At 51.1% G+C, this 25,829-nt stretch overlaps 11 protein-coding genes across 11 annotated transcripts; 6 read left to right on the plus strand and 5 right to left on the minus strand.

Annotated features, from left to right (window-relative positions):
* The first annotated feature begins 1,149 nt into the window (after positions 1 to 1,149).
* Positions 1,150 to 1,974, plus strand: BDQ94DRAFT_141407 (uncharacterized protein). The gene is made up of 2 exons (XM_026765823.1): positions 1,150 to 1,536; positions 1,610 to 1,974. Exon 2 carries the CDS (start codon positions 1,640 to 1,642, stop codon positions 1,859 to 1,861), a length of 222 nt encoding a protein of 73 aa, XP_026627421.1. The 5' UTR covers positions 1,150 to 1,536; positions 1,610 to 1,639; the 3' UTR covers positions 1,862 to 1,974.
* Positions 1,975 to 2,100: 126 nt separating this feature from the next.
* On the minus strand, positions 2,101 to 3,313 carry vip1 (putative actin cytoskeleton protein (VIP1)). Its single transcript, XM_026765824.1, has 3 exons — positions 3,129 to 3,313; positions 2,980 to 3,066; positions 2,101 to 2,888 (listed from the first exon to the last, which is right to left on the minus strand). The coding sequence occupies exons 1-3, from the start codon at positions 3,209 to 3,211 to the stop codon at positions 2,285 to 2,287; spliced, it is 774 nt and encodes a 257-aa protein (XP_026627422.1). The 5' UTR covers positions 3,212 to 3,313; the 3' UTR covers positions 2,101 to 2,284.
* A 516-nt stretch (positions 3,314 to 3,829) lies between these two features.
* On the minus strand, positions 3,830 to 4,843 carry BDQ94DRAFT_169351 (uncharacterized protein; the record flags this gene model as incomplete). The annotated part of the gene is made up of 3 exons (XM_026771273.1): positions 3,830 to 4,507; positions 4,565 to 4,638; positions 4,702 to 4,843. The coding sequence occupies 3 exons, from the start codon at positions 4,841 to 4,843 to the stop codon at positions 3,830 to 3,832; spliced, it is 894 nt and encodes a 297-aa protein (XP_026627423.1).
* A 3,459-nt stretch (positions 4,844 to 8,302) lies between these two features.
* Positions 8,303 to 12,054, plus strand: BDQ94DRAFT_169352 (carbamoyl-phosphate synthase (glutamine-hydrolyzing) CPA2; the record flags this gene model as incomplete). The annotated part of the gene is made up of 3 exons (XM_026771274.1): positions 8,303 to 8,663; positions 8,838 to 11,887; positions 11,947 to 12,054. The coding sequence occupies 3 exons, from the start codon at positions 8,303 to 8,305 to the stop codon at positions 12,052 to 12,054; spliced, it is 3,519 nt and encodes a 1,172-aa protein (XP_026627424.1).
* A 772-nt stretch (positions 12,055 to 12,826) lies between these two features.
* On the plus strand, positions 12,827 to 14,466 carry BDQ94DRAFT_177864 (S-adenosylmethionine-dependent methyltransferase; the record flags this gene model as incomplete). Its single annotated transcript, XM_026773015.1, has 3 exons — positions 12,827 to 13,145; positions 13,195 to 13,494; positions 13,561 to 14,466. Exons 1-3 carry the CDS (start codon positions 12,906 to 12,908, stop codon positions 14,464 to 14,466), a joined length of 1,446 nt encoding a protein of 481 aa, XP_026627425.1. The 5' UTR covers positions 12,827 to 12,905.
* A 79-nt stretch (positions 14,467 to 14,545) lies between these two features.
* BDQ94DRAFT_141419 (40S ribosomal protein uS19) lies at positions 14,546 to 16,126 on the minus strand. The gene is made up of 5 exons (XM_026765825.1): positions 16,002 to 16,126; positions 15,909 to 15,927; positions 15,566 to 15,623; positions 15,061 to 15,357; positions 14,546 to 14,988 (listed from the first exon to the last, which is right to left on the minus strand). The coding sequence occupies exons 1-5, from the start codon at positions 16,017 to 16,019 to the stop codon at positions 14,919 to 14,921; spliced, it is 462 nt and encodes a 153-aa protein (XP_026627426.1). The 5' UTR covers positions 16,020 to 16,126; the 3' UTR covers positions 14,546 to 14,918.
* Positions 16,127 to 16,487: 361 nt separating this feature from the next.
* aspf8 (ribosomal protein P2) lies at positions 16,488 to 17,310 on the minus strand. Its single transcript, XM_026765826.1, has 3 exons — positions 17,197 to 17,310; positions 16,941 to 17,106; positions 16,488 to 16,861 (listed from the first exon to the last, which is right to left on the minus strand). The coding sequence occupies exons 2-3, from the start codon at positions 17,097 to 17,099 to the stop codon at positions 16,688 to 16,690; spliced, it is 333 nt and encodes a 110-aa protein (XP_026627427.1). The 5' UTR covers positions 17,100 to 17,106; positions 17,197 to 17,310; the 3' UTR covers positions 16,488 to 16,687.
* Positions 17,311 to 17,678: 368 nt separating this feature from the next.
* On the plus strand, positions 17,679 to 19,018 carry BDQ94DRAFT_19327 (uncharacterized protein). Its single transcript, XM_026775181.1, has 2 exons — positions 17,679 to 17,768; positions 17,823 to 19,018. Exons 1-2 carry the CDS (start codon positions 17,763 to 17,765, stop codon positions 18,861 to 18,863), a joined length of 1,047 nt encoding a protein of 348 aa, XP_026627428.1. The 5' UTR covers positions 17,679 to 17,762; the 3' UTR covers positions 18,864 to 19,018.
* A 409-nt stretch (positions 19,019 to 19,427) lies between these two features.
* Positions 19,428 to 21,104, plus strand: BDQ94DRAFT_141425 (ATP-dependent (S)-NAD(P)H-hydrate dehydratase). The gene is made up of 6 exons (XM_026765827.1): positions 19,428 to 19,629; positions 19,692 to 19,731; positions 19,785 to 19,831; positions 19,888 to 19,898; positions 19,958 to 19,990; positions 20,046 to 21,104. Exons 1-6 carry the CDS (start codon positions 19,533 to 19,535, stop codon positions 20,928 to 20,930), a joined length of 1,113 nt encoding a protein of 370 aa, XP_026627429.1. The 5' UTR covers positions 19,428 to 19,532; the 3' UTR covers positions 20,931 to 21,104.
* Positions 21,105 to 22,068: 964 nt separating this feature from the next.
* On the plus strand, positions 22,069 to 22,428 carry BDQ94DRAFT_169358 (putative adhesin; the record flags this gene model as incomplete). The annotated part of the gene is made up of 1 exon (XM_026771275.1): positions 22,069 to 22,428. One exon carries the CDS (start codon positions 22,069 to 22,071, stop codon positions 22,426 to 22,428), a length of 360 nt encoding a protein of 119 aa, XP_026627430.1.
* Positions 22,429 to 22,660: 232 nt separating this feature from the next.
* On the minus strand, positions 22,661 to 25,561 carry BDQ94DRAFT_19348 (DNA replication licensing factor MCM7). Its single transcript, XM_026775182.1, has 4 exons — positions 25,166 to 25,561; positions 24,982 to 25,112; positions 23,016 to 24,933; positions 22,661 to 22,953 (listed from the first exon to the last, which is right to left on the minus strand). Exons 1-4 carry the CDS (start codon positions 25,478 to 25,480, stop codon positions 22,894 to 22,896), a joined length of 2,424 nt encoding a protein of 807 aa, XP_026627431.1. The 5' UTR covers positions 25,481 to 25,561; the 3' UTR covers positions 22,661 to 22,893.
* Between the last annotated feature and the right edge of the window lie 268 nt (positions 25,562 to 25,829).

Raw genomic sequence — 25,829 nt, forward strand, 5'->3', positions numbered from 1 at the left:
TTCCGTTGACGTTTTTACTAACCCTCTGGTGATGTCCCCGGTTGTTTTCCCAAAAGTTCCTTTTACCCCCCAATGTTCGAGTGCAGTGGTGCTGCAAATCCGAAGAGATCGATTTTCCCCCCCACTTAATCCTGTCAATTGACTTATGGTTATAATGTCGGACAACATGAAGGCTATATCTATGCATCCTGCCAACCTACAACTGAGTATGAATGATCAGTGCTCGCTTGATGGTGGCCGATGGGCAGCGCGTGCTTTTTTTTTTGCAGTAATTTGAGTCCGTGCCTTGCGAGGCTTTTAGAAATGTGTAAATACCTGTGATACTCCTGTGAATGATTGCCATTTGCTTAGCATGAAGCAACAATTGCTCGTCTTATACTTGCGGTTTTACAGCCACGGGCTTTTCAAAGTATTGTTCATGACAACTGGAATGCCAGCCAGAGAGACATGTCAACGAACTAATCGTTCTGTTTGGAAGTCTATCTCTACTATATAGTGGCCTGAGAGGGTTCAGCTGTTAAGCTTTTACAGCCAGTGCCATACATGTGTGAACTTTTATACAAGGTAGTTGATTGCTGCACCGGGCTATGGAAAATATCAAGCGGTGTTTCATACCATTACGATATTGTTTTGGAATAGTTGTAATTGTCTCACGATCACGGTAGTACTCTACTAGTAGTACAATCTATATACAACTTAATGTTTGAATTCATGGTAGCTTTATATCAGAGGAACATAGAACTTGATATAAACAACTAGTGAAAGCTAGATCTTTGGATGTGACCTCGTAAAGTCATCAAAATGGAGTAGTTACTAGCAGTAAGTAGTAAATTAACCCTAGTAGTCACCCATAATATATTTATATCCCACCAACACCCGTTGGATACAGTAGCACGTAGACCTTACAGTCCAACCGCGGAACAATTTTCCTCATCACAAACCTAAGCGAGGTCAGCCTAGCAGAATGGCTATACTATAGGGACTTGTGACAATCGAAAACACAGACCTTGTTGCATCCTCACCATGACTATCCCAGCACCATGGACATGATTACATAAACACACAAATCACGTGACAAGGGGAAAGGAATGACATCATCGCCTCCAGCCCAGCCATCCGCATCATCAATATTCAATTCATCCATCGAAACTGCCATTCAACATACAATAGCACAGCATTGTATTCTGTTTTACTACATAGCCTCATGAAAGAGAAATTGGTTACTCATTTCTGGGTATTATCAATGATAGACATACTACAACCCACAGTTAGAACCGATCGAAGAATCTACGTAACCAACCGTTTACAAAGCATCTAGCACCTCCCACACGTCATGATGATGTTCCCAGAACCAATATCCACCCCCCAATGTCCCATACCTGCCTGGTTTATATCATAGCTGACTGAGTTAAGATTCTGGACCCTGAGCAATTGATATTTAAACCCTTTTTCTCTCCTTCTAATTCTTCCCTAGCTATCTATCTACATACACCTTTTGCTTGAACTTCATATACCTGTTATATCTACCTACCTACAGTAAGTGAATCTTCATTTTTCCTCCTCTTACTACTCTGTCCAGTTTAAAAGTTCTAACAATCCACTTCTACAGCCCTCAAACCTCCTTTAAACAATAATAAAAATGTCCGCCCCCAACGCCGGCCGCCAGTCCCCCCCTCCAGAGCGCCAAACCGGCGCCCAGCAACAAGAACCTCCCTCGCAGGGCAAAGCCCAGCCTCAATATGCGCCACCCGAACACGACGTCCAGGATCAGGCGGCCCAGACGGCCGGATTGTCGAGTAACCCTAAGCACCCGTTGGAGGATATAGAGAGTGCGAAGTTTTCGAAGGGCGGTGTGGCTTAATCTTCTCCTTTTTCCCTATCTAAGAGAGGATGGAATGGGGGTGTGTTGTGAGAATGGGAATAAATGTGATGAAATGTATTTATGATGATTTAATATGATATGATATATTGTTATAGTTACTTTTTAATGATTGGGTAGTAAGTAGAGCGGTGTAGTTTGGTGTAGTGTAGTGTAGGGAGGAGTGGGATGGGTTTCACTCTGTGAGGTTGTTTTATAGGATTTATACAGAGGGAGGAGAATGGCTGGTATCATATTGGTATTGAGGTATCGCTTGTTCCAGACAGCTAGCTATAGCAAAAAAAAGATGTTGTCACTGAAGCATTACATGAACTGAAAATAGTCAAGTCATTATCGCATAGAGACAGAAACCACACCCTCGTTGCTCATTACCCCCAATCCTAATTTTCTTTCAATTCAATTTGCTTACGCCTGCTCAGCAGGAGCAGCAGTACCCGCCGGCTGAGTAGCAGGCGCCGTGCTAGGAGCAGGAGCCTCACCACCCTCAGTAGTAGACTTGCCGCTCTTCAGATCCGCAAGTCTGCGAGCCTCGTTGTGAATATCGCGCACCTGCTTATCGGTCTGGGAGTAAAAGTCCCGCAACTTCCTGCCCGAGGGAGTGTCGAGGGCCTTCTCGAAGTAGTGGTTCAGACTACGCCAGCCAGTGGTCGCCTTGTCGCTGAGCTTGTAGTTCTCGTCCAGACCGCGAGCACGGTCCGTGGCATGGTACTTCTGGTCGAAGGAAGACAGAGCGCTGGTGAAGCGCGACGAGAACCCGTGCTTGTTGTCCAGGGCAATAGCCTTCTGGATGGCATTGTCGCTGAGGGTGTAGCCGTGGGCCAGGTACTCAGCTACAATGCGAGAACGGGGCTTGTCCTCCTGCTCGAGGTCGTGGTTGTACTCGTCCTTGGCTTGTCCGGCGCTGGCGGCCTGCTCGCCGGCGATGTCGTCGAGGCTCTGGGCAGCCTTGACGTGCACGAGAGAGGAACCCAGCTGGGTGTTGTCGAGGAGAAGAGCGGTCTTAGCAGCACTATCGCAGAGAATATTGGTTAGCTTTGATGGAGAGTGGGCGAGATGGTGTCATTTGGCAACAATGACGGGTAAGGTGCGGGGTAACTTACGCTTCCTTTTCGAAAGTAACGGTGGCCGACTTTTGGGCATCAGCTTCGCCTGAAACGGGGGTCACGGAAATGTGGGTGATCTTTCCGCTGTAAGGTTGTCAGCCGTGCAGTTCATGCAAGGGATGGTTTGAAATGCGTGCATTGCATACCAGAAGCTAAAGAAATCTTGGACCTCCTTGTCGGTGGTAGCGGAGGCAATGCCCTCGACGTGGACGGTGGAGCGTTCAGACATGATGAATGAAGTGAGTTTTGGATAAAGATAGTAGAGAGATAAATGTAGATGATATGATATTCAGAGAGTAGAGGTATAAGTCTGGAGAGAAAAGGGAGAAAGGAGGAGAAGAGGAGAGCTGTTATTTAAGAAGAGTGAATAATGTTTCGTGTTTAGGGGGCGGGCCTGGAGGCGCCACAGATGACGTCGCGAGGGGCAGCCAGTCTGGCGCACAGCCACAGTGGGCCCGGCCGCGTTGTCCATTCAATGACAACATGTGAAAGTGGGAGTGGAAGAAGTGCAAAGGGAAACTGAAACATTCCTAGTGCTACCATCCGCTAACTATCATCTATCTAGATGGTACTAGTATCTTCCCACCACACACCCCCCAGGCAGTAGCATTTTTGGTCAATAGTCGGTCTTCCCAGAGGCCCAAAGCGTCTAATCGCAGAAGCAAAAGCAATACCGGAAAAAGAAAACCGAGAGTGCGCCCGAACAACCTAACACTAATCAATAAATAGTTCTGACCCAAGAAATAGCAAAACAGAGCGAAGAAAATAACGGCTGAAAGATCCTGCTTTCCATATTTTATCCATAGCATCCAATCTATAGCCAAAGAAGCTTCGAGACATCCCCGTCTCATTCTTTAGTCTCCGTGCCGGATGGCTCTTTCAAGTCTGGGGTAGGTGTAGATGGGGAGTTGTCGTCTCTCAAATGAGAAACATTCGACTCCTGTAAATGAAGCTTTGAAATGACAGACTCAAGGTCTCGGACACGTCGGCGTAGTATTTCATTCTCGCGTTTGAGCGAATCGACTTCTCCGCGCTGCTGCAAGACCTCTTCATGGCGGCTTGTAGAACTGATAATGGGCGTCTTCTGCTGGGACAGCGAGCTGCGATGCGGATAGCCGACCGCGTGATGAGGTATGTGGTCAGTCGATTGTGTCTGATGATGGGATCCTGGTGTTGAGGGCAACGCTCCTTCCGGTTGCCGATGAGACGTGAGCGATGATTCCCTGCTTCGCCCCGGTCGCGAGGGATCAGGACGTGTCGAAGGAAGATATGTCTCTCGCGCAGGTGCGATGCCGGAAACGCTTCCCGCTCTCGACCCTTGCACAGCTGGGATGTAGGAGGAGCTCAAGCTGGAGGATGAGCGGTGTCTTCGCGATGATGTGGGGTGCGCGGAGCTGATAATATATGGCGACGCATGGAGTCCATCTACAGAGTCGTTGAGAGTGGTTGAGGTCGAGGAGGCTGTCGATGCGACCGAGTTTGTTTGTTGACGAAGGAGGGAAAGCTCTCGCGACAAGCGGTTCACCTAGAGTAGAAGATGGTAAGCACAGACTTGATAAAGGAAGGATCCATCGTGTCGTACCATTGCCTCCTGCTCTTGCTCGAGCATTGAATGAATATCGGAGGGAGTGAGCGGTTTGGGATGGCGAAGTGGACCTGGAGCTACTAGTCAGTCAAGGTGCTTTCCAGCTTTCTTTGTCTGCATGGCCATTGGCTTACCCGACGTAGACATGTTGTTTACCTGGTCGCTGACGAGTGGGATTGCATTTGTGTGAGCGCTCGGCGTAGATGCAGCGACTGAAGGAGCCATGGCCTGCGACGAGCGACGTGAAGATAATGTTGACGTGGTGGTCGGTTGCATTGTTGTGGCAGCCCGAGGCCGTAATCTGGGAGAAGAAAGAGGACCGGGGTTTAGTCCGGACGCCATATATACTAAAGTTTAGGGAAGACGCAGGACGACCAAGGGTTCTGACTGATGGGATGGACGAATGGTAGAAGGTAGCAACCGAAGGAGTCCCTGAATCGATAGGTATATTCCGGCGGAGACAGTCGTCTTTCAGGTTAGTTTCGTTAGTTTGTCGGTAGGAGGAAGTATGGATGCTGGGGGATGGCCGGAGGACACCAAGCAGCAGCACTACCACCACTCTTAACTTCTTACTACCGACAGACTAATAATACTTCTGGCAGACCACCGATGAAGCACAGGCTGCAGCATCACCCCTTGATTGGACTGACTGGAATTTTAAAGCATACCAACCACTGAGCCACCACTGACTTGTGCGCGAATTCTCCAGCTGAATGGAGCCGACATGCATGGAACCTATCATTCATCCTTTGCCAGTTCCTAGCTTTGCTTCACGCTCAGCCGGATGGACCTGGGGCCGCTCCCCGGGAGGTCCAGAGCTTAAATTATCTGTCCGAGGAAGCTTTAGCCAGCCTTTTCTGAATAGACAGCACAGGGGTGAATCGGCTGGCAGACGGGAGTTTATATTTGGATCGGAGTTCCCGCCAATGGTCAAGGGAGGCGAAGTTGGCGCAACGATCTTGGTCTTGTCCCACATCCACCGTTTCCCAGATTCTCTCATGGCACAGCCGGTTGTAATCTGAATCCATCTGACCGCATAATTATGTGCACACTAACGCTGTCTGTCTGCTTTTTTCTTTTCCCTCTCTACCGCGCTATCCTACTCTAGTAAGCTCGGTTGAGATTGGCTCGGCATTCTTCCTCACATGCATGAGTTTCTACCTACTATGTACTAAATCGTCTATACATAGAGCTAAGGCGGAGTCCCCATCCTGAGGCTAGAGTGAGGCCCACTCTAAGGCACCGCTTGAGCTGCTCTGTCAGATCCCATTCTAGGAAAAAATCACTATCAATGCTACGGCTTCTTCTTCGCTAGTAATTATTGGCACACGACTCCAAGGCCTACTTACTGTAAAAATGCACTCCTCAAGATAATCCACTAAGCCTAGCCTGGGTTTTGCAGAACTGCCAATCGTGGGCATGCACATCATACATGCCTACCAATCAGTGTGCATATGATATATATTCATCATGTACTGCGTATAGAGCATGCCGAATCATCAGTATGGAGGCAATGCTCAGAAAGACTAGTAGTCGAGATCATATGCTGGAGTAATGGCTTCAAGTGGGACTCGTTCCCCCATGCGTGTCCGGCCAATGCGCCAAAAGCGGCACCGCGTCGGGCCGAATCAACACTGTAAGGCGGAAGCTCCAGTATCCGCGTCACTGCAAAGACTAGCGCATCCTCAAGACACCGTGCCTACTCACAATCTGGTCCCAGGGCCCAGTCCAACGAATTGTGTCACGCGACACCTACCCATATCCCCTTGATTGCCAAACATCTGGAATCTTACATCAGGAGCCGCCAAGGTGCTCTCTAAATCTAACAAGCCTTGTGCCTTTATGAGCAGAGAACTGACCCTGAGCACTTTGAATTACCAGTGTTAACCCGTGTCTGATTATTAGTACTTCAGCGAAGCAGTCATTGACATTGACAGAAGCAGATCCCGCCGGAGCTGACAGGGCCGCGAAAACAATACCAGAAAGCGTTGCGAGAGAATGTGCCTGCCAGGAAGGAACATCCATTGGTTGTGGAGCAGGCCACTTCTATAGAACCGAGAAGAGTAAACTAATAGTGGAAGGATTATCGGTTGATTCACTTTTGCATCTATACCCCAGACTCCGCAACCGTCGTCGGCATGCAAAGTCCAGATCACCCAACAGGAAATGGCACAGAATGCACACTAGCTGGTGGAAGACGTATAGTTATTACACACTCAACCAAAACCAGGAGGTTTCATATGACTGGGAAGGTGAAGGGTGAGAACGATATCTGGGCGTCGGAGGCACGATAAACCGGGTCACGGACCTAAATGTGGCGGATTCAACAGCCAGCAAAGGGTCCATGGGTTGAAATACATACATGGTCAAGTGGCTGTTGGGAGTTGATCTACTATCTACGGAGTACCCCCAACTACTTAGTCTGGAAAGCGAGGACGTACATACTTAGCGACAGGTTGAGATTAACACATATTAGGCTAATATTAATGTTGAAACTACTGAATAGAGTTGAGCTGGAAGGCTCAGATGCCGGTGACTCACGGCATAAGTGCTCCTTTTATCAGGGAACCGTAGACGAGCAGTGGAAAGCGTTTGGATGGGCAGGAGGTGTATTCCGGCGCGTGGAGACCCTCCGAAAGCCGGTGTTGGACTGGTGGAAGGGGATTGGCGCAGTAGCGAGCAAAGCAGGCTGGGCGGACACTAGATAGGCATGGATCTGCTTGACGAACCATCAAAATTTCCTGGCAGATGAACGACTAGGAACAGACGACGGAGTCATGATCTGTTGAGTAGAGCACTGGTGGTCCGTTCCCTGGCAGGGAGTTGTGAGTCAGACAAGCTTTCGAGGGGGGTTGTTAATAGCAATTGAATAATGATTATCCTATAATAACGCCCTACAGGCTAGGATTGTAGCCCCTGGACAGCTGGGAAAGACTGGGACGGGCTATCAAGTCAGGAAATTAGTGATCGGTATTGCTAACCGCGGGCTCCATTTCTGCCACTACAGCCGCTAGTCACCACTTAGTCACCACTTAGACTTGGCCCCGAACCTGTTAGCCTGCAGTTCCCCATGATCTCACATTGGCTGAGAGCCCAGGCGGTGAGAGGCCGGGCCGGTCTTTTGGGGGAATTCTGGAGTCCCAGCGATCCAGAGTGCAAACTGAAAGGGGAAAAGAGGGAAAAAAGGCTCCGCACACCGGAGCTCTTATCGGCCCTCCCAAGGTTGGGGCATCATTTTTTTTCAGTGCAAAGTCGGAAGTCCCATTGGAACACTTTCTCGGTCGGCAGCCCGTTCTCCATTTTGGCTGGTTCTTGGTCTCCAGAGTAAAAGTGCCGCATTGACTCATCGCCGTTTCCCGCACCTTTTCTTTACTTCCTCGTTTCCCGTCCCCTCTCCATCTTCTTTAGCCATTTCTTCCCTCACTCTAATTCTCTCCAAGAATCCAAAACAAAGGTCCGCCTGGCCAATTCATCTCCCTTTAAGTCCTCCCCTTTGGTCGTGGGCGTGTGGCATAAAGTGGAATACACCAGGAACTCAATTCCTTGGCCTTTAAAGGGAAATTAAAAAAATTCCCACAGAGCCGGACCAAAAGCGGAGTCTCCAGATCCTCCCTCTCCGGAACTCTGCCAGGCCATAAAGTAGAGAGTGTGCATCCTCTCAATTGACTCATCCCTTTCATCTTTCCACCTTTCTCTTTATTTTCCCCGTCCTTTTCTCTACCAGCGCAGAGCGCAATGGTTCTCGCTACTCGTTGCGGGCAGGCTACGTCCGCCCTCCTGCGTCAGCGCTGTCTGGCGGAGTCTCGTCGCTCCGCCCTCGCTTTGCGCCCATTCTCCTCCCAGACCACCGCTCACTCGACGGCTTCGAGTCTCAGATTGGCCAAGGCCCCTTCTCCGTGGCGACCGCAGCAGCTGCGCTCTTTCTCTAGCGCCCTTCGTCGCTTGGCTTCTGAGACCTCCAGCGCTCCCTCCGCTGAGAGCTACCTCGCCAGCGGACTCGTCAAGCCCGGCAGCAAATTGGTCGATGTCAAGAAGGTCCTCGTTATCGGTAGTGGTGGTCTGAGCATTGGTCAGGCCGGAGAGTTCGACTATTCCGGTAAGTTGGACGAGTCGTTGAAACCTTGACGTTCCCATCATAAATCCCCCGCTCCTTTACCTGATGGTTCGCGATCAATTGAGCGATTCCTACATGGAATAAAGACGGGAACCCGGGATTACTAGGTCAAGGCATTCCTATGAAACAGTTGCTAACACTAATCTTCTCTAATAGGTTCTCAGGCTCTGAAGGCCCTGAAGGAGGCCGGTGTCCAGTCCGTCCTGATCAACCCCAACATTGCGACAATTCAGACCGATCACAAGCTTGCGGATGAAGTGTACTACCTCCCGGTTACCCCCGAGTATGTCACCTATGTCATTGAGCGGGAGAGACCCGATGGTATCTTCCTCTCTTTCGGTGGTCAGACCGCCCTGAACTTGGGTGTGCAGATGAACCGCATGGGTATCTTCGAGCGCTACGGTGTCCGCGTTCTGGGAACCAGCATCAAGACCCTGGAGACCAGTGAGGACCGTGATCTTTTCTCCAAGGCCCTCAACGAGATCAACATCCCCATCGCCGAATCCATTGCGGTCAGCACCGTCGACGAGGCCCTGAAGGCTGCTGAGACCGTTGGATACCCTATCATCGTCCGTTCTGCCTACGCCCTGGGTGGTCTGGGTTCCGGTTTCGCTGCCAACCCCGAGGAACTGAAGAACTTGTCCTCCCGCTCTCTGACCCTTTCTCCCCAGATTCTGGTCGAGAAGTCTCTCCGTGGCTGGAAGGAAGTCGAATATGAGGTTGTCCGCGATGCTGACAACAACTGCATCACTGTTTGCAACATGGAGAACTTTGACCCTCTTGGTATCCACACTGGTGACAGTATCGTCGTTGCTCCCAGTCAGACCCTGTCTGATGAGGAGTACCACATGCTCCGTACCGCTGCTATCAAGATTGTTCGCCACTTGGGTGTCGTCGGTGAATGTAACGTCCAGTACGCTCTGCAGCCCGATGGCCTTGACTACCGTGTCATTGAGGTCAACGCTCGTCTCTCTCGTTCCTCGGCTCTGGCCTCCAAGGCCACTGGTTACCCCCTGGCTTACACTGCTGCGAAGATCGGTCTGGGACACACCCTTCCCGAGCTTCCCAACGCCGTTACCAAGACCACTACTGCCAACTTCGAGCCCAGTCTGGACTACATCGTTACCAAGATTCCCCGGTGGGATCTGAGCAAGTTCCAGCATGTCAACCGCGACATTGGCAGTGCCATGAAGTCTGTCGGTGAAGTCATGGCTATTGGCCGTACTTTCGAGGAGTCTTTCCAGAAGGCTATCCGTCAGGTTGACCCCCGCTTCGTTGGCTTCCAGGGTGACCACTTCGAGAACCTCGACGAAGTCCTGAAGAACCCCACCGACCGCCGCTGGTTGGCTGTTGGCCAGGCTATGCTCCACGAGAACTACTCCGTGGACAAGGTTCACGAGCTGACCAAGATCGACAAGTGGTTCCTGTACAAGCTCCAGAACATTGTTGACTGCCACCACGAGCTTAAGGACATCGGCAGCCTCTTTGGCCTCCAGAAGGAGATCCTGCTGAAGGCCAAGAAGCTTGGTTTCTCCGACAAGCAGATCTCTCAGCTCGTTGGCGCGTCTGAGGACGATGTTCGCGCCCGCCGTAAGTCCTTCGGTATCAGGCCCTGGGTTAAGAAGATCGACACCCTCGCTGCCGAGTTCCCTGCTGACACCAACTACCTCTACACCACCTACAACGCTACCTCCCACGATGTTAGCTTCGACGACCACGGTGTCATCATTCTGGGAAGCGGTGTCTACCGTATTGGAAGCTCCGTCGAGTTCGACTGGTGTGCTGTCAACGCTACTCTCTCCCTGCGCAACATGGGCAAGAAGACTGTCATGATCAACTACAACCCTGAGACCTACTCCACCGACTTCGATACTGCTGACAAGCTCTACTTCGAAGAACTCAGCTACGAGCGTGTCATGGATATCTACGAGCTTGAGAGCGCCAGCGGTGTTGTCGTCTCTGTCGGTGGTCAGCTTCCTCAGAACATTGCTCTCCGTCTCCAGGAGACTGGTGGCGCTCACGTTCTCGGAACCGACCCCAAGGACATTGACCGCGCTGAGGACCGTCACAAGTTCTCTCAGATCCTGGACAGCATTGGTGTTGACCAGCCCGCCTGGAAGGAGCTTACCTCCGTCGCCGAGGCTGAGCGCTTCGCCGAGACTGTTGGCTACCCCGTCCTGGTTCGTCCCAGTTACGTCCTGTCTGGTGCTGCCATGAACGTCATCTACAGCGTCGACGAGCTCAAGGAGAAGCTCCTCAACGCTAGCGCCGTCTCCCCCGACCACCCCGTCGTCATCACCAAGTTCATTGAGGGTGCCCAGGAGATTGACGTTGACGCTGTCGCTTCCAACGGCAAGCTTCTGCTCCACGCCGTCAGTGAGCACGTTGAGCCTGCTGGTGTGCACTCCGGTGATGCCACTCTCGTCCTCCCCCCTGCCAACCTCGAGGAGTCTGTCATGAGCCGCGTTAAGGAGATTGCTGAGAAGGTTGCCAAGGCCTGGAACATCACTGGTCCCTTCAACATGCAGATCATCAAGGCTGACCTCGAGGGCGCTGAGCCTGAGCTGAAGGTCATTGAGTGCAACCTTCGTGCCTCCCGCTCCTTCCCCTTCGTCAGTAAGGTCCTGGGTACCAACTTCATCGATGTTGCTACCAAGGCTCTGGTCGGCCGTGATGTCCCTGAGCCCGTTGATCTCATGAGTGTCAAGCGCGACTACCTTGCCACTAAGGTTCCCCAGTTCAGCTGGACCCGTCTTGCTGGTGCCGATCCTTTCCTCGGTGTCGAGATGGCTAGTACTGGTGAGATTGCCTGCTTCGGTAAGGATGTTGTTGAGGCCTACTGGGCTTCCCTGCAGGCTACCATGAACTTCCGTTGCCCTGAGGCTGGTGAAGGTATCCTGCTCGGCGGTGATATCACCAACCCTGCCCTGGCCCAGATTGTCGAGTACCTCAAGCCCCTCGACTTCAAGTTCTTCGCTGCTAGCCCCGCTGTCAAGGAGCACCTCGAGGCTGCTACCAAGGTTCCCGTGCAGGTCATTGAGTTCCCCAAGCAGGACAAGCGTGCTCTGCGTGAAGTCTTCCAGAAGTACAACATCCGTGGTACCTTCAACCTTGCCAAGACCCGTGGCAAGTCTCTCCTCGATGAGGACTATGTCATGAGACGTAACGCCGTCGACTTCGGCGTTCCTCTCTTCATGGAGACCAAGGTATGCAAATTACCCCCTCTTCCTCCCTGCTTGCCCTGTTGCTAACTGTTCCTTTTTAGACTGCTCTCCTCTTCGCCCAGGCCATGAGCGAGAAGATGCCCCGTGCCGATGGCATTCCTTCCGAGGTCCGCACCTGGTCCGACTTCACCGGCGGCAAGCTGCTGTAAACGCAAGTTTACCCACAAAAAGGACGAAAAGTTTGATTTCATAGATATAATCACGGTTTTGTAATCGTTCATCTTTCCAGGCACAGAAAAGCCGCCGTGTTTGGCGTAGCGGATAAGGCTCCATGTTGATAGATATGTTTACTCCGCCCTGGCATTTGGGCATTCTGTCGCGTCTTCAAAAAAAAAGGCGATATGAGGAATACGGTCAAGCGCTCTGTTGGTTTTTCTTTTGTGGTTTGTTGGCCTTGTGGATGATTTCTTCTCTTACCTTTTGCTTCGCAGTCTATAGGTTTGTAGGCCGGCTTTGTGCTTGAGCGAAAGGTCAAATTTTCTATATTCTAGTTGTATGTAGTATAGCCTGTCAATTATATCCAATTTCGATTTCTGATATGATCTTGGTCAATTCTGTGCTTTGGACTTGTAGCCGCTTTAATTATGATGTGATTCTCGCTCATTAACACTATCATATACTCATTTTGCCAGCACGACGCGGTTAACTTAGGCCGCGTACCGCACAAGTTGGGGTAACACAGATCTCTGGCATCACAAACGATCTTGAGCTTGAAACAATATGCATGATTCTAGTCAGATCATACTACTTCAGATAGTATCTTTCTGTATTTTGGCCCTCTCACCCAGCAACATACACCGGTTTATCTGATTTGTAGTAGAAACGCACTGAGTAGAAACATTTTTCCATCCCGAGCACATCCACGCCAAGCTTGGACGAAAAGGGAAATTATTCTATAACTTCAATGATATAAAGCCACAAATACATTAAAAACGAGCCATTCTGCCTGTAGCTGTTCAGCAGATACTCTGTATCATCACATGGAAACAGACAAGGTCCAATGAACACAAAGACCACACCTCAGCCCGCCCCAGGTGGTCTAGGACGGGGCCTCTTCGCCTCAACAGACATTGCCGTCGGCGAAGAAGTGCTACACATTCCCGTCCCATTCGTGGCAGTCCTAGACACGGAACACCTAGGAGAGGTATGCTCCGGCTGCTTTGGCCAGAGACAGCTAGAAGAGGAAGGGATGGCTCTGAAAGGCTGCAGAGGATGCGGCATTGTGAAGTACTGTGATAAGGTCAAAAAATAGCCTCCCCACTTGCAGAAAACCTCACTAACCCTCGCAGACATGTCAAGCAAAGGACTGGAAGCTGGGACACTCTCTTGAATGCTCGATCTACCAGAATCTGAAGCCCCGCGTTCTGCCTATCAACGCGCGAGCCGTGCTGCGCATGGTCTTGCGCAGCGAACGCCAAAAGTACTCCAGCGAGGAGCTGGACCAGTTCCTCCAGCTTGGGACTCATATCAAGGACATTCGCGACCAAAGTGCCTCGCAGTGGGAGCGTATATCTCTTTCCTCGAAGGCGATCAAGGCCTACTCTGGCACGGATATGAGCGAAGAGGTCATATCTGCTATGGGAGCTAAGGTACGTACATACATACACAATGCTATACATACATACCCTCCAAAAGACAACTCACACCCTTTCTAGCTCGACCTCAACTCCTTCAACCTCACCAACGCCGTCTACGACCGTCTCGGCGTCTACCTCCACCCTTACGCCGCTATCTTCAACCACAGCTGCGACCATAACGCCGCCGTCAGCTTCGACGGCCCCAACCTGCACATCAAAGCCCTCCGACCCATCCGGAAGGACGAGCAGATCTTCATCACTTACATAGACGTAACGGACCCCTATCCTATTCGCCAAGCTAACCTCCAATCTCGATACTACTTTACCTGCCACTGCTCGAAATGCACCCGAGAAGCAGGCTCATCAGCAGCAATAACCCTACACCCAGCACAGCAAGAAGCCTACAACATCCTCCAATCCCTATCAACCTTAGAGAACCCCATCCAAACCCTCCTTCAAGCCCTCACCACCCTCCAAACCTTCTCCCTCCCCAAAACAACCCAACCCTCCATCTCCCTCCACGACGAACTCATCACCGCCCTCCTCGCCGAACAGAAATACAAATCTGCCTTCGCCCACGCCGCGGCCCGCTACCGTGCTATCGATCCGGTCGTGTACCCGCTCCAGGGCCATCCGATCCGGTTGCTGCATGCGTGGGTGTTGGCTAGGTTGGCGATTCATTTGTCACAGGGCGTTGAGGTACAGCATACTGGTGGTAATGAGGAAATTGTCTTGGAGAAGTACGAGTTGAATTTTAATTTAATTATTTGGTCGGTGTTGGCGAAGTTGGTAGGGATGGAAAGCACGGGGGGCATGGGCCCTGGGTTTTGGAGGTTAGTGAAGAGGGAGTTTCGGGCTGTGAGGGGGGAGTTTGTTGCTGCGGGGTTGGATCCGAGGGGGTCGAGGGAGTTGGAGAGGGAGATTGGGAGGGAGTGGGGGAAAGTGGATGGGGTGGTTAGGGAGTTGGGGTTTAATATAGCTTAGTATAGATATAACAGCAAGGGATGTATGTGAATGTGTAGGGAAGAGGGTTCTACATCTAGGCAAATAACGAGGGATATGAGTGAAAAGTGAAATCGTTAAATTAGACTGCCATCCTTCGTAAGCTAACCAACAAAAGGAAGAGCAAAGCCTCTGCGCCCCCTTCCATCCAGGACAAAAGGGGCTTGGATCGTGAGATTTAGAAGGATCCGGTTGGTTTCTTTCTTTTTTTCGTTCTCATATTGCCGACAAGACCTTTATATTGAGATGCAAACAGCTGACCCGCACTTGGACATACAAGGTAAGAAGATGAGAACCCAAAGAAATGCCATATGGGTATCCATCCAGTTTTGATTCTTTTTTTCCTTTATCCGTAGAGATCCTCCCAGCAACATTCCGTACGCCCGAGTTCCTCCTCCACACGACGACACTCCATCCAATAAAGCTTTTCTTCTTTACTTGAGGGGAATGAAACGGGAAGAGTGGGTGGCACCGATACCGGGACGACCGTGCTTGACGGGCTTGCTGTGTGGTTGTTAGACATACCATATTCATTTGGATTCGCTCGCGGGGGATACGGGTATGGGGGGTACGTACTAGGAGATAGAGAATTCACCCAGGTAGTGGCCAACCATCTCGGGCTTGACTTCGATCTGGTTGAACTCCTTACCGGAGTAGATACCGATGACGCTGCCGATCATCTCGGGGACAACGATCATGTCACGGAGGTGGGTCTTGACGAGGTCGGGCTTCTCGTTGGGGCGAGCCTCCTGCTTGGCCTTGCGGAGCTTCTTGATGAGACCCATGGGCTTGCGCTTCAGACCGCGGTTGAAGCGACGACGAGCGCGGGCGTGAACGACATCACGGAGCTGTTCGGAGGAGAGGTCAAGGAGCCTGTGCAGATAAACAGGTCAGATACCATTCCACATATTTCCCGTCGGTTCTTTCGATATATTGACATATTTCCTTCGGCCGTCGACTCCCACGAGGATATTCCGCAAATATCCAGAAATGTCCATATTGCTGATATCGCTCGTTCGGAGTCGAGGCCGTCGGTTCGGAGTGCAGTGTGGGTATGATAGATATTCATGGTGAAACGTACTGGTCGAGGTCAATACCGCGGTAGGTGAACTTGCGGAACTGTCTTCTCTTCTTGATCTCTGTTTCCCGGATACGTCAGCGCCTTGTGTTCCCTTCAATCACTGCTGCGTGGTTCTCGTAGTTGGTGTGCGGCAAAAGCAAGAATAGAAACGTCGACAGAGAATTCGGTCCGTTGCCCCCCCATCCCTTCCTCAAAAATTTCCAAGTGTCGCATCATCGAATTATGTCCATATCATATCGTATATCCAGCCAAAATACCGTTTCCCACAACGCGAATTCGTCTCTGTTTCCGGGGTCCAGGGCAGGAAAGGGTGGTTCAGGCAAGAAAAAATTTCAAAACGTACCGGCAGCCTCCTCGGCGTTCTGTAGGCAAAAGAACGTTAGTTCAAACTCTTCCTAGTCCTCTTCAACATGTCTTCTAATATCGGAAAACTCACGTAGTGCTCGTCAGCCATTTTTGCGGTGTTCCTCTCAAGGTCGCTTTCCGAACGGGACTCGAAAAGCGAAGGGACGATGGGTTGTCGTGTCGTGTCGCTGATGAACGTACGTCGGGCGTCTCTTGTGCCTCTGCGCTGGGTTGGGAGGTGGGCTGGAGCCTCGTCTAAGCGACCCGTCTAGGGTTGCGACCCTACCACACTAGGCCGCTTTGGGAACCAATCTATAGGGCCGCTGGTCCAGCTGCCCTAAAGATTTGTATGGGGTATCTATGGATTGTCGATGGATTAACTATCTATTGGGCTTGAAATCGTGGTTTTGCTGGAGCTCATTGGCTTGTTGTAATGATTTCAGTGGTCTCTCCTGTAAGTTTTGTCCAGCACTTACCGTATTTGGTAATCATTTATGGATGGTATCTAGTAGTTACAGAGAAACCCGCGCAAAGAATCCCATACTACGTTCTACGAGATATAGAGTCACCCAATCAATCGGGAGGTCAGAGAATCTGTATTGGCTAAAGCTCTTTCCAGCTCACTTATGCATAAATCGTAACTGCATCAGAAAAGCCTGGCAAACACCGGCTTGACTGGACCAATGGGTAATTTTCCTCCCTAGACTGAAAATAACCGCCAGATTTCTGTTCCCCCACGAACTGTTACGTTTTTCTCGGTGTTCGGAGTGAAGGCGCTTAGTCGAAGAGACCGAAGCCCATGTCCTCATCGGACTCCTCAGCAGCCTCCTCCTTCTTCTCCTCAGCGGGAGCCTCAGCAGCAGCGGCGCCACCGGCAGCGGGGGCAGCGGCAGCAGCACCGGCACCACCGGAGGGAACGGAAGCGAGCTTCTGGGTACCCTCGGAGATGAGCTGTTGTAGAAAAACCATTGTCAGTATTCCATCTTATAATCGCAAAATTTCTTGGTAGATTTTAAGGGCGGTAACTGACCTCCTGGAGGTCCTTGCCCTCAAGCTCAGCAAGGAGCTTCTGGAGGCGCTCCTCCTCAGCGTCAATGCCGACGGCGGAGAGGACGGACTTGATGTCCTCAGCGGAGGGGGTGTTGTTGCCAGCAAGGGCCAACAGAAGGTAGGCGGCGAGGTACTTCATTTTGAATCTGCAAGACAACCTGTCAGAACAACTGCGCCGAGAATGTCGTGGTCGTACTGTCGAAATTCGCAACGAGGTAATCAAGAAGGCAACGTACAGTTGTGGTGGTGAACACGAGAATCAATCGATTTAACCGCAAAGTTGGGCGGAGACTGACACGTCGAGTTCGCTGGGGGTTGAGCGATGTGATGGACGGAAAAAGAGAGAAATGGAATCCGAAGTTGAAAATCAAGAAAAGTGCGATGCGGCTGGTGGGTTGTGGCTAGTGCAGATCGTGCTAGTTCCGGTTAAGCGAGCGGCCGTGGCGCATGCGTTAACTCCCATGCCTTGGGCCCCGGTCACGTGGGGTCGCTGCTTCTAGAAGACAGGATGGCGACTTCTTGCACCGTTTTTGCCCGGCGGCTTTATCTGGTCGACCTCGTTGTATCCGGCTATCGCTTTGTTGGCATCTGCTTTGGGCCTTAATTCACGTCGTGCTTTATGTCTGGCACTAAGACGTGAATTAGGCTTATCTCTAATCTGAAAACGATTGATTTTTAGTGGTTCCGCAACGAAGTCATGAAGGTACCCCGTCATACTAACCACCGACGGTGAAACTACCCCCCTTCGTGACTACTCATATTCGATAGCTTTTGGCGCTTTCTTTGGCTACTAGGTGACAAAATGAGTGTAAGGAACCCATGAAAGCTTGCTGTTTGATGGCTTTTGCTGATCATACGACAGTTTCTCGATTCCGTTCTTTCGTCCATCGAGACGGGTAAACCGTCTCCAATCCCCCCCACCTCTGCCTCACCGTCGCCTCCTGTAACCTCTTCAAATGTCAAGACCGAGGTCCGCAAACCGGTCAGCGTCCCTCGAGATGGCGCTTCAGAGCGCAAACCTCTGGTTTCTGGAATCAAGCGAAAGGCCGAGGAGCAGCTAGCTCGTCCTGCAAAATCTGTTACCCCAGCACCTACCAGGGCAGCAGCAACAACAACAACATCATCATCAACGACCAATACCACTACCACGGCGAAGACTACCGTATCTACAGCTCCTAGACCTCGTCCAAGCGCGCCTTCTACGACAGCAACGTCTGCAGTCAAGAGCCGCTCTTCAACCCCTCAGCAGAAGGCGCCTCCAGTGTCATCGAAGCCTCCCCCTAAAGGCTCTTTCGCGGATCTCATGGCCAAGGCCAAAGCATTACAAGAGAAGGCGCCGACTCAAGTTGGCATGTTCAAACATCAATCTGCCCCCAAGGAGAAGCTTAGCAAAGTCGAACGCAAGAAGAAGGCAGTGGAGGCGCAGACCAAGGATAAAGATGTGCGGTCGGCCAAGAAGGCAGGCGTTACTGCTGGTGGAGCTGCAGGCACGAAAGCCGGTGACGGCAAAGTCGTCAAGAAGCGGGAACCTGAGCCATTATCCTACAAAGGGACCGCCAGACCGACCCCGTCTACAGGCCAGCCCGAGTACCGAGGAACCGCCGGTCTGCCTCCACGCAAAACACCTGGTGACCGGAAAGCACAGTCGCGATCCAGGCCTCGTATGGATGAGTACCTCGGTACTGATGAGGAAGACGAGGGCGAGTATGCCGATGACTACGATGATTACTATTCAGAATCTTCCGATATGGAGGCGGGCTTGTACGATGTGGAGGAAGAGGAAGCTGCTGCACTGGCGGCCGCCCGACGGGAAGACGAGGAGGAATGGCGCGCGGAGCTTGCCGCCAAGCAGCAGAAATTGGAGCGTCGCAAGAAGCTCGCTTCACTGGCATCGCGACGATAAGAAGCAGTCCTTTGCTTCCACGACATACCTACCTACCTAATCAAACCTTTTGCCAGTCCTGCAAGCCGATTCACCTGGACTTCAACAACATTTTTCCCTTGGATTTTTCCCTTTTGTTTTCATTGTTTTCTTGTTTGGTTACGGAGCATCAGCGAGGAATACCCCGAGGGTGCGTTACATACGACGTTACTGGTCTTCTTTGTTTTCATTTGTTCAATTCTGTACCAATTTTGGAAGAGCATCAGCGAGCGTCAAGGTGTCGATAGATGGAGGGCGATTTCTTCATTTTCACTTCACATATTAACATTGCTAGTTACATACAATAGCGGGCGTGTCTGTTACTGTCACTGTTCTCGTGGTAGCATTAAATGCGATTGGATAGCTGCAAATATTGACCACTCTCATCGTCATTGCTGGTAATCTAATTATATAGTAAGGATTAAGCAAAGCAATCAAGACCGGATTCTTATCGAGAAATGACCCCATCTGCCCCACCCGTAGGCGGTGACATCACTCATCCTTTTGCTGCTACTGTTGCGACAGCTTCCTCTCTGCTACTTCTCTCTTCAATTGTTGCGCAGTTGATCTGCTCTTTTTCATAGAACGCATAGTCTATCATCCTACAGTTACAATCCAGTGTACTGATTGATTGTTATCTTTCTCATCATCATGGAGTCGTCGGTTCATCACATTTCAACCTCGTCCAAGGTTTTGCTGAAGAAGGCGCGCAATCTGGTGCCTCCGATGCTTGAGAAATTCCATAAAGGTAGGCCTTGATAAGACGGTGTCAGTGTTTCGCTTCATGAGCTCTCTTCTGACAATTAACAGGACAACAGGGACGTGTTGCTGTCATCGGAGGAAGTATAGAGTACGTTCACCCCGCTCTCTGTTCATGCGGTACGGAATCTGAACGTGTCCAAGTTACACAGGGGCTCCATACTTTTCTTCAATGGCGTCGGCTAGACTGGGTAAGATACTCATCCAATGCTGGTATAGCTAGCTGTTAGCTGACATGGCACTGCAGGATGCGATATGGTAGGCTACTCACTTCACCAGAACGTTAGCCGCTGTATACACTTTCTGACAGATCACAGAGTCACGTAATTTGTGACAAGTCTGCTGCAGTTGTAAGTTTGTATTCTGCTAGTCTCAAGTATGTCTGTTGTCATTGACCGTGGCTAGGTCATCAAAACTTATTCTCCGAACCTTATGGTTCACCCGATACTGCCAAGCAGCGACAGCGTCAAAAACCCCGAGTCTATTGACGCCCCATCACTCGCTAGCCCCATCATCTCCATGCTTTCCCGCCTCCATTGCCTGGTTATTGGACCGGGTCTAGGCCGTGATGGAGTCACACTCAAGGTCGTTACGGAGGTGATGAAGGAAGCGCGGTCCCAATCGATACCATTTGTCCTGGATGCCGACGGTCTGCTCCTTGTCACGGAGAACCCGGATCTAGTGAAAGGCTACAAGGAGTGCATTCTCACTCCCAATGTAAATGAGTTTAGTCGTTTAGCGAAAGCCCTGGGCATTGACGTACCAAGCCAGGCCCAGATTGGCTCCAAGTCCGGTGGCGGAGACAAGACTAGCGAGGAGACCAGGGCTTGTGAGCAGCTTTCTCAGGCACTTGGTGGCGTTACTATCATTCAGAAGGGTCCTCATGACATTATCTCCAACGGTGTCACTAGTATCGTCTCCGACATTCAGGGCGGGCTGAAGCGGAGTGGTGGACAGGGAGATACGCTTACTGGCTCCCTGGGCACCCTCTTGGCCTGGAGAGCGGCTTACCATAATGGATTGTGGGATTCGGGAGAGCAGGATAACAAGAAGGAGGCCGAGACCAAGCAAGAGGTTCAGGCGGAGCTGGAATCCGAGGATAAGAGGATGTCCCCCGCCACGACGTTGCTTCTTGCGGCGTTTGCGGGAAGCAGTATCACGAGGGAGTGTTCCCGTCGTGCCTTTTTGGCCAAGGGACGGAGTATGCAGGCTAGCGATCTCACCGATGAAGTCCATGAAAGCTTCCTGCATCTGATTGGGGAACCAGAGGCGTCGAAGATGCGCTTGTAGGGTCTATTTACGAAGTGATCGGAATGTTCGTGTCGAGATGTATAGAAATGACATAATGAATGGTTATTTTTGGGTTTAAAGTATATCTGGGTAGCGAAGGTTCTTTGTCTACATTGCATACCACACACTTTATACTGCCTCTGCTATCGCATGGACTCGTGACTTATTTGCTCCCACGATGCGAGTACATCCTGCAAAACCGGTTAGCAAGTGATAGAACTAACCTAAGGATCCCCAGGCAGAAGGGTCCGATAAATCAGCCACATCTATACCACCTTAACTCTGGTGGACATCCAAATATAATCTTGTCTCATAGTTGGATGTCACGAGATTGAATGTGTAGACGAGCCTCTACTCGATTAGTATCCGATGCCATTGATACTGAACGTTCAATAGTCAGTCCAACCGAGACATCAAGGCCTCCACCAGATGGACATCTAAACTGTTTCGACCCTTTCTCTAACATCCACCATCGAAGACATCTACATACATACCGACCTCGTCGCCAGACTAGCCCCTGTCACTCAACTGACCGTGACGGCGATATCAAAGCCAAAAAAAATTGAGACGCTCTCAATAATGCATCCCTCTTCCTGATTAACTCTTAGCCGACTGTAGTAATAAGATTCATACTTCCAACCTTGCTAAAGAAAGCAACAATTGCCTCCCGTCAGTGCCGGGTCCACAGGGCTGCCTCGTATTCGCACTCCTCCACCGGCACAGCCCATGAGACATGAGATCTAATTGAGACTCTACGACTTCAATGGTATGTCTCAGAGGAACCGTACCATCGCCCCATACTGAACTAATCTTGGATGATACCCTCATGACGTCGTAGTCCGATAGTTAGATACCAGCCACCGGGTTTCCCGTCTTTCAACAAAGATGATCCAGATGATATGGTCCAGTCTATACGAATTGAACTTGATTAAAAGTCGGATTCCAATATTCAGTCCATACTAATAATAACATCTCAATATTTTCGCATATAGATAGATGGATATAAAATCGCCTTCCGTCCCCTCCTCCTCTTCCTCATCCGCATCATCCTCCCCATCATAACTACAATTCAACTCCACTATCATTATCATTATCATCACCAACTGCCAACCATTACCACCATTCCAACCCCCCCAAAATGCACCTCCCAACAACCACTTTTATCTTCCTCCTAACCTCCACCCTAACCCTCGCCTCCCCCAACCCATCCCCACCAACATGCGGAACCTGCAACCCTCTCTCAGGCGAAAACCACTGCGATGTGACAACCTCGTGCATCAACACCGGCACGCGATTCCACTGCGCCTGTCGCGCGGGATATAAAGCCTCCCACCAGAACAACGACATCACCAAGCAGTTCCGGTTGAATGTCCCCGGGTATCAGTTCTTGGTCTTCACGCCCGAATTTACCCAGTGTGATACGCTGTGCGATAATCCGTATGGCGCGAGTGCGCAGTTGTGCTCGGAGGTGCCGATTTATGGACGGTGTGGGGTTTAAGGGGTTTGGTTTTGGGGATGGTTTTGGGGATGGTTGAAGGGGTGTTGTTATTGTTGTTAACTTAGTATTGGGTGAAGAGTTGGATTTGAGAGAGGGAATGGAGTGATAGCTGGGGGGCAGAAATATGGAAAGGAAGAGACGTTGGTTATTATATCACGCTTGGGTATTGTGAGTATTGTGATTGGTGTGGATGTGGGTGTTGAAGATGTTGTTTGGAACTTAGGTACGTTCTTATATCAGATATAATATTATGCACGTTTGTCTTGCTTGATTATTCAATGCCATTCATTTAGATGATACCAAGAAAAATTAACACCAAACACCGGTCCGGGTTCTACCCTCCCACAGGAATCTCACATGGCCTCATGCACGTCTCTCAGATGAAGAAGAATAGTAAAAAGTTAATCGATGAAAGATAGCAGAAACATATGACTGCAGACTCGTGCTAAATTAAGTAATAGCCGTTTACATGTCCATGGCATCAACAAACACGAGACGGGTACCACCGCCCAGAACTTGCCAGACCTATAAGATAGTATGATTAGCAGATGCTCATAAAAGTGCCGGATCAAGAGGAATGAACTTACATTGCTATTCTCATACTCGTCAATCGTCACGTTGAGCTGGTCCTCCGTGAAACCCTTGGCAAGTACTCTCTCCCGGATTCTCCTCATGCTCAATTCACTTCCGTCTCCATCACCCACAGCCGCAGCGCCACTCTCCATCATGCTGCGGATGAGGTAGTAGATCTTGCTGGTGGGGCTCTGGTCCAAGCCCGACTGGCCATCGTTAGCCAAAGAGGCCTTGCTGACCTCGACCAGGCGCAGGGCCTCGTCGACATCCTCGGTGACGACCTCGTTGCTGAATCGGAGACGCGCCAAGGCCTGCGACAGACGGACAACACCAAGCAGTGTACGGGGCGTGACATGAGAGAACTGCTTCTTCTCTGCCTCGTCCTTCTTCTGCTGCTTCCTCATTCTTACATAGGCTCCAACCATGTAATCGGAGACGGCGGAGGGAACAACAGGACGGTAGGTACGCGCCTTAGCGATGTACTGGCGAACTTCCTGAGGCGTGAACATAACGCCGGCATCCTCGTGTTCAGGGTGCTTGTTGTGCATGTGGACATAGGTGACGTGGCTAGCCAGCTCCTCGTCTGCTTCGCGCGAAGGGGTATCGAGAATAAGGAACATGACATCGAAACGCGAAAGGAGAGCCGCGGGAAGGTTGATGTTCTCAACCGGAGAGACTCGGGGGTTGTAACGGCCGTACAGCGGGTTGGCTGCTGCCAAGATAGAGGTACGAGCATTGAGGGTGGTCGTGATACCCGCCTTGGAGATGGAAATGGTCTGCTGTTCCATCACTTCGTGAATGGCCGTACGATCCGAGTCATCCATCTTGTCGAATTCATCGATACAGCAGATACCGTTGTCTGCCAGGACCAGGGCACCTCCCTCCAGAACCATCTCATCCGTCACCGGGTCCCGCATCACAGCAGCAGTAAGACCAACACCACTGCTTCCTCGACCGGTCGTGTACACACCACGTGGGGCAACCTTGGCAATGTACTTCAGCAGCTGAGACTTGGCAACACCAGGATCACCCATGAGGCAGATGTTGATGTCACCACGAATGTGCAGGCCGTCGCCCATCTCTTTCGTGACACCGCCGATCAGGAGCAGAAGCAGCGCCTTCTTCACATCGAGATGTCCGTAGATCTCAGGGGCAATTGATCGCGACAAGTACTCGTACATATTTCCGGACTTCTGGTATTGGTCAATCTTGCGGAGAGTTCGGCTGTCCATGGCCGTATCGTTGTATGACTTCTTGTGCTGCGTGATATGCTGGGCTTCCATGTAAGTATCAGTCAGCAAGCCCGCACGGATGGCTCTGAATCCGGTGTAAGGAGTGGGGAGGAAGATTCCTGCGATGTCAACAACATCTCCCGGGTTGAGCTGGCGTGTGAGACTTCCATGGCAGTGGATAGTCATGGTTCGCGGGATATGGCCAACAGGCACCTGGTCTGCCATTTCTTGGATCTTCACCTCTTGGAAAGGAACGAACTTGGAGGCGCGAGTGGAGAGGAACAGCTGTCCCTTGGAGTTGTTCGTCTTGCACTCTTCGGAGACACATTCTGACATAGGCAGGAACTGCTTCGTAGTAACCGGTTGGAACACTTCACATCCACAGCGATCACAAGTGTAGGCGTTGATTTCAACAGCTGGCTTGACATCCGAGACGCGAGTTGTGATACCCCGAACGGTGATCAAGCCACCAATGTGCTCTGCACGGACGTTGCGCACTGCAAGGGCCTTGGATTGGCGGTCGCTGCTCGAGCCGGAAGGGGTGAGGGGCTTGAAGTTTATAGTGTACCGGCGTGTCAGCTCGGGAGGAAAGATAGATTGGGCGGCATCGGCGTCGGCATTGGCCTCTGCAGCCATGTTCATGGCCTCGTTGCGCTTTTCACGCTGCGACATGATAACATCGAGCACATCATCCTTGAAACTGTGCGCGATTAGCCTCAAGCCCTGAAAGATGGTATTTCCGACCTACGTAATCTCCTTGCTTTCCTTCGGCATCAAAGCATCAACCGCACGAGAGAAAAGATCGATATAATGGTAGGTGTTCTTTTGCACGGAATCGACAAGCCGCAGGTCTTCGTCCTCCGAAAGGCCTTTCTCATACTGTAGCGGGTTAATTTTGGTCGGTAGACCAGTCTGGATAAGAAAGCACTCACAGTAGCGAGATCGTCCAGCTCGATCAGAATGTTTGTGCGCTCCCGGTCAGCGACTTCCTGCAATACCTGCATGTATTTGAGCTTGGGCTCCCGACGTCTGCGACCAGCTCGCTGTGCGCCACCCTCCTGGGCGACATCGTCCATAAAGTCATACTCGTCGCTGGTACCATCCTCGTCGATGCGAAGGTCTTCAATGGCTTCTGTCGCAGCCGATTCCGAAGCAGACTCAAAACTTTTGAAGTGCTTCAGAAAATCCTTGAAGGCATCGAGCTGCGCTTCGTAGTTGACGTTGAGGGTGTAAGCGTTCAAAGCCATGATGCTGTAGGGCAACAAGCCAGTTCAATTGACCAACAGCTGGCGATGAAGCGGGTTTGTGATGGTGCTAAAATCGCCTGGGGCCGAGAAGGTAAAAGAAAGGCGGCGGTTCGGCCAAAGCGTCCCTTGGCGGAGTTTCTTCCCAGTTGGCGGATTGCTTTTTTCGGCTGCCGCAGCAACACGTCGCGAAACGCGTCGATTTCGCGTCTTTCATGCCTTTTCTACTTATTATCCTTTCCGGGACTAGCGTATTTTGGTCAGTACAGCACGTGCTCTCGGAAGGGAACAACTCTCGGCCCGAACATGGGCGGCGGGCCACCTCGGCCAACGGCATCTGGTTGGTTTGCGG

The sequence above is a fragment of the Aspergillus welwitschiae genome (genome assembly GCF_003344945.1).
Source record: "Aspergillus welwitschiae strain CBS 139.54b unplaced genomic scaffold BDQ94scaffold_12, whole genome shotgun sequence".
NCBI classification, from domain to species: domain Eukaryota; kingdom Fungi; phylum Ascomycota; class Eurotiomycetes; order Eurotiales; family Aspergillaceae; genus Aspergillus; species Aspergillus welwitschiae.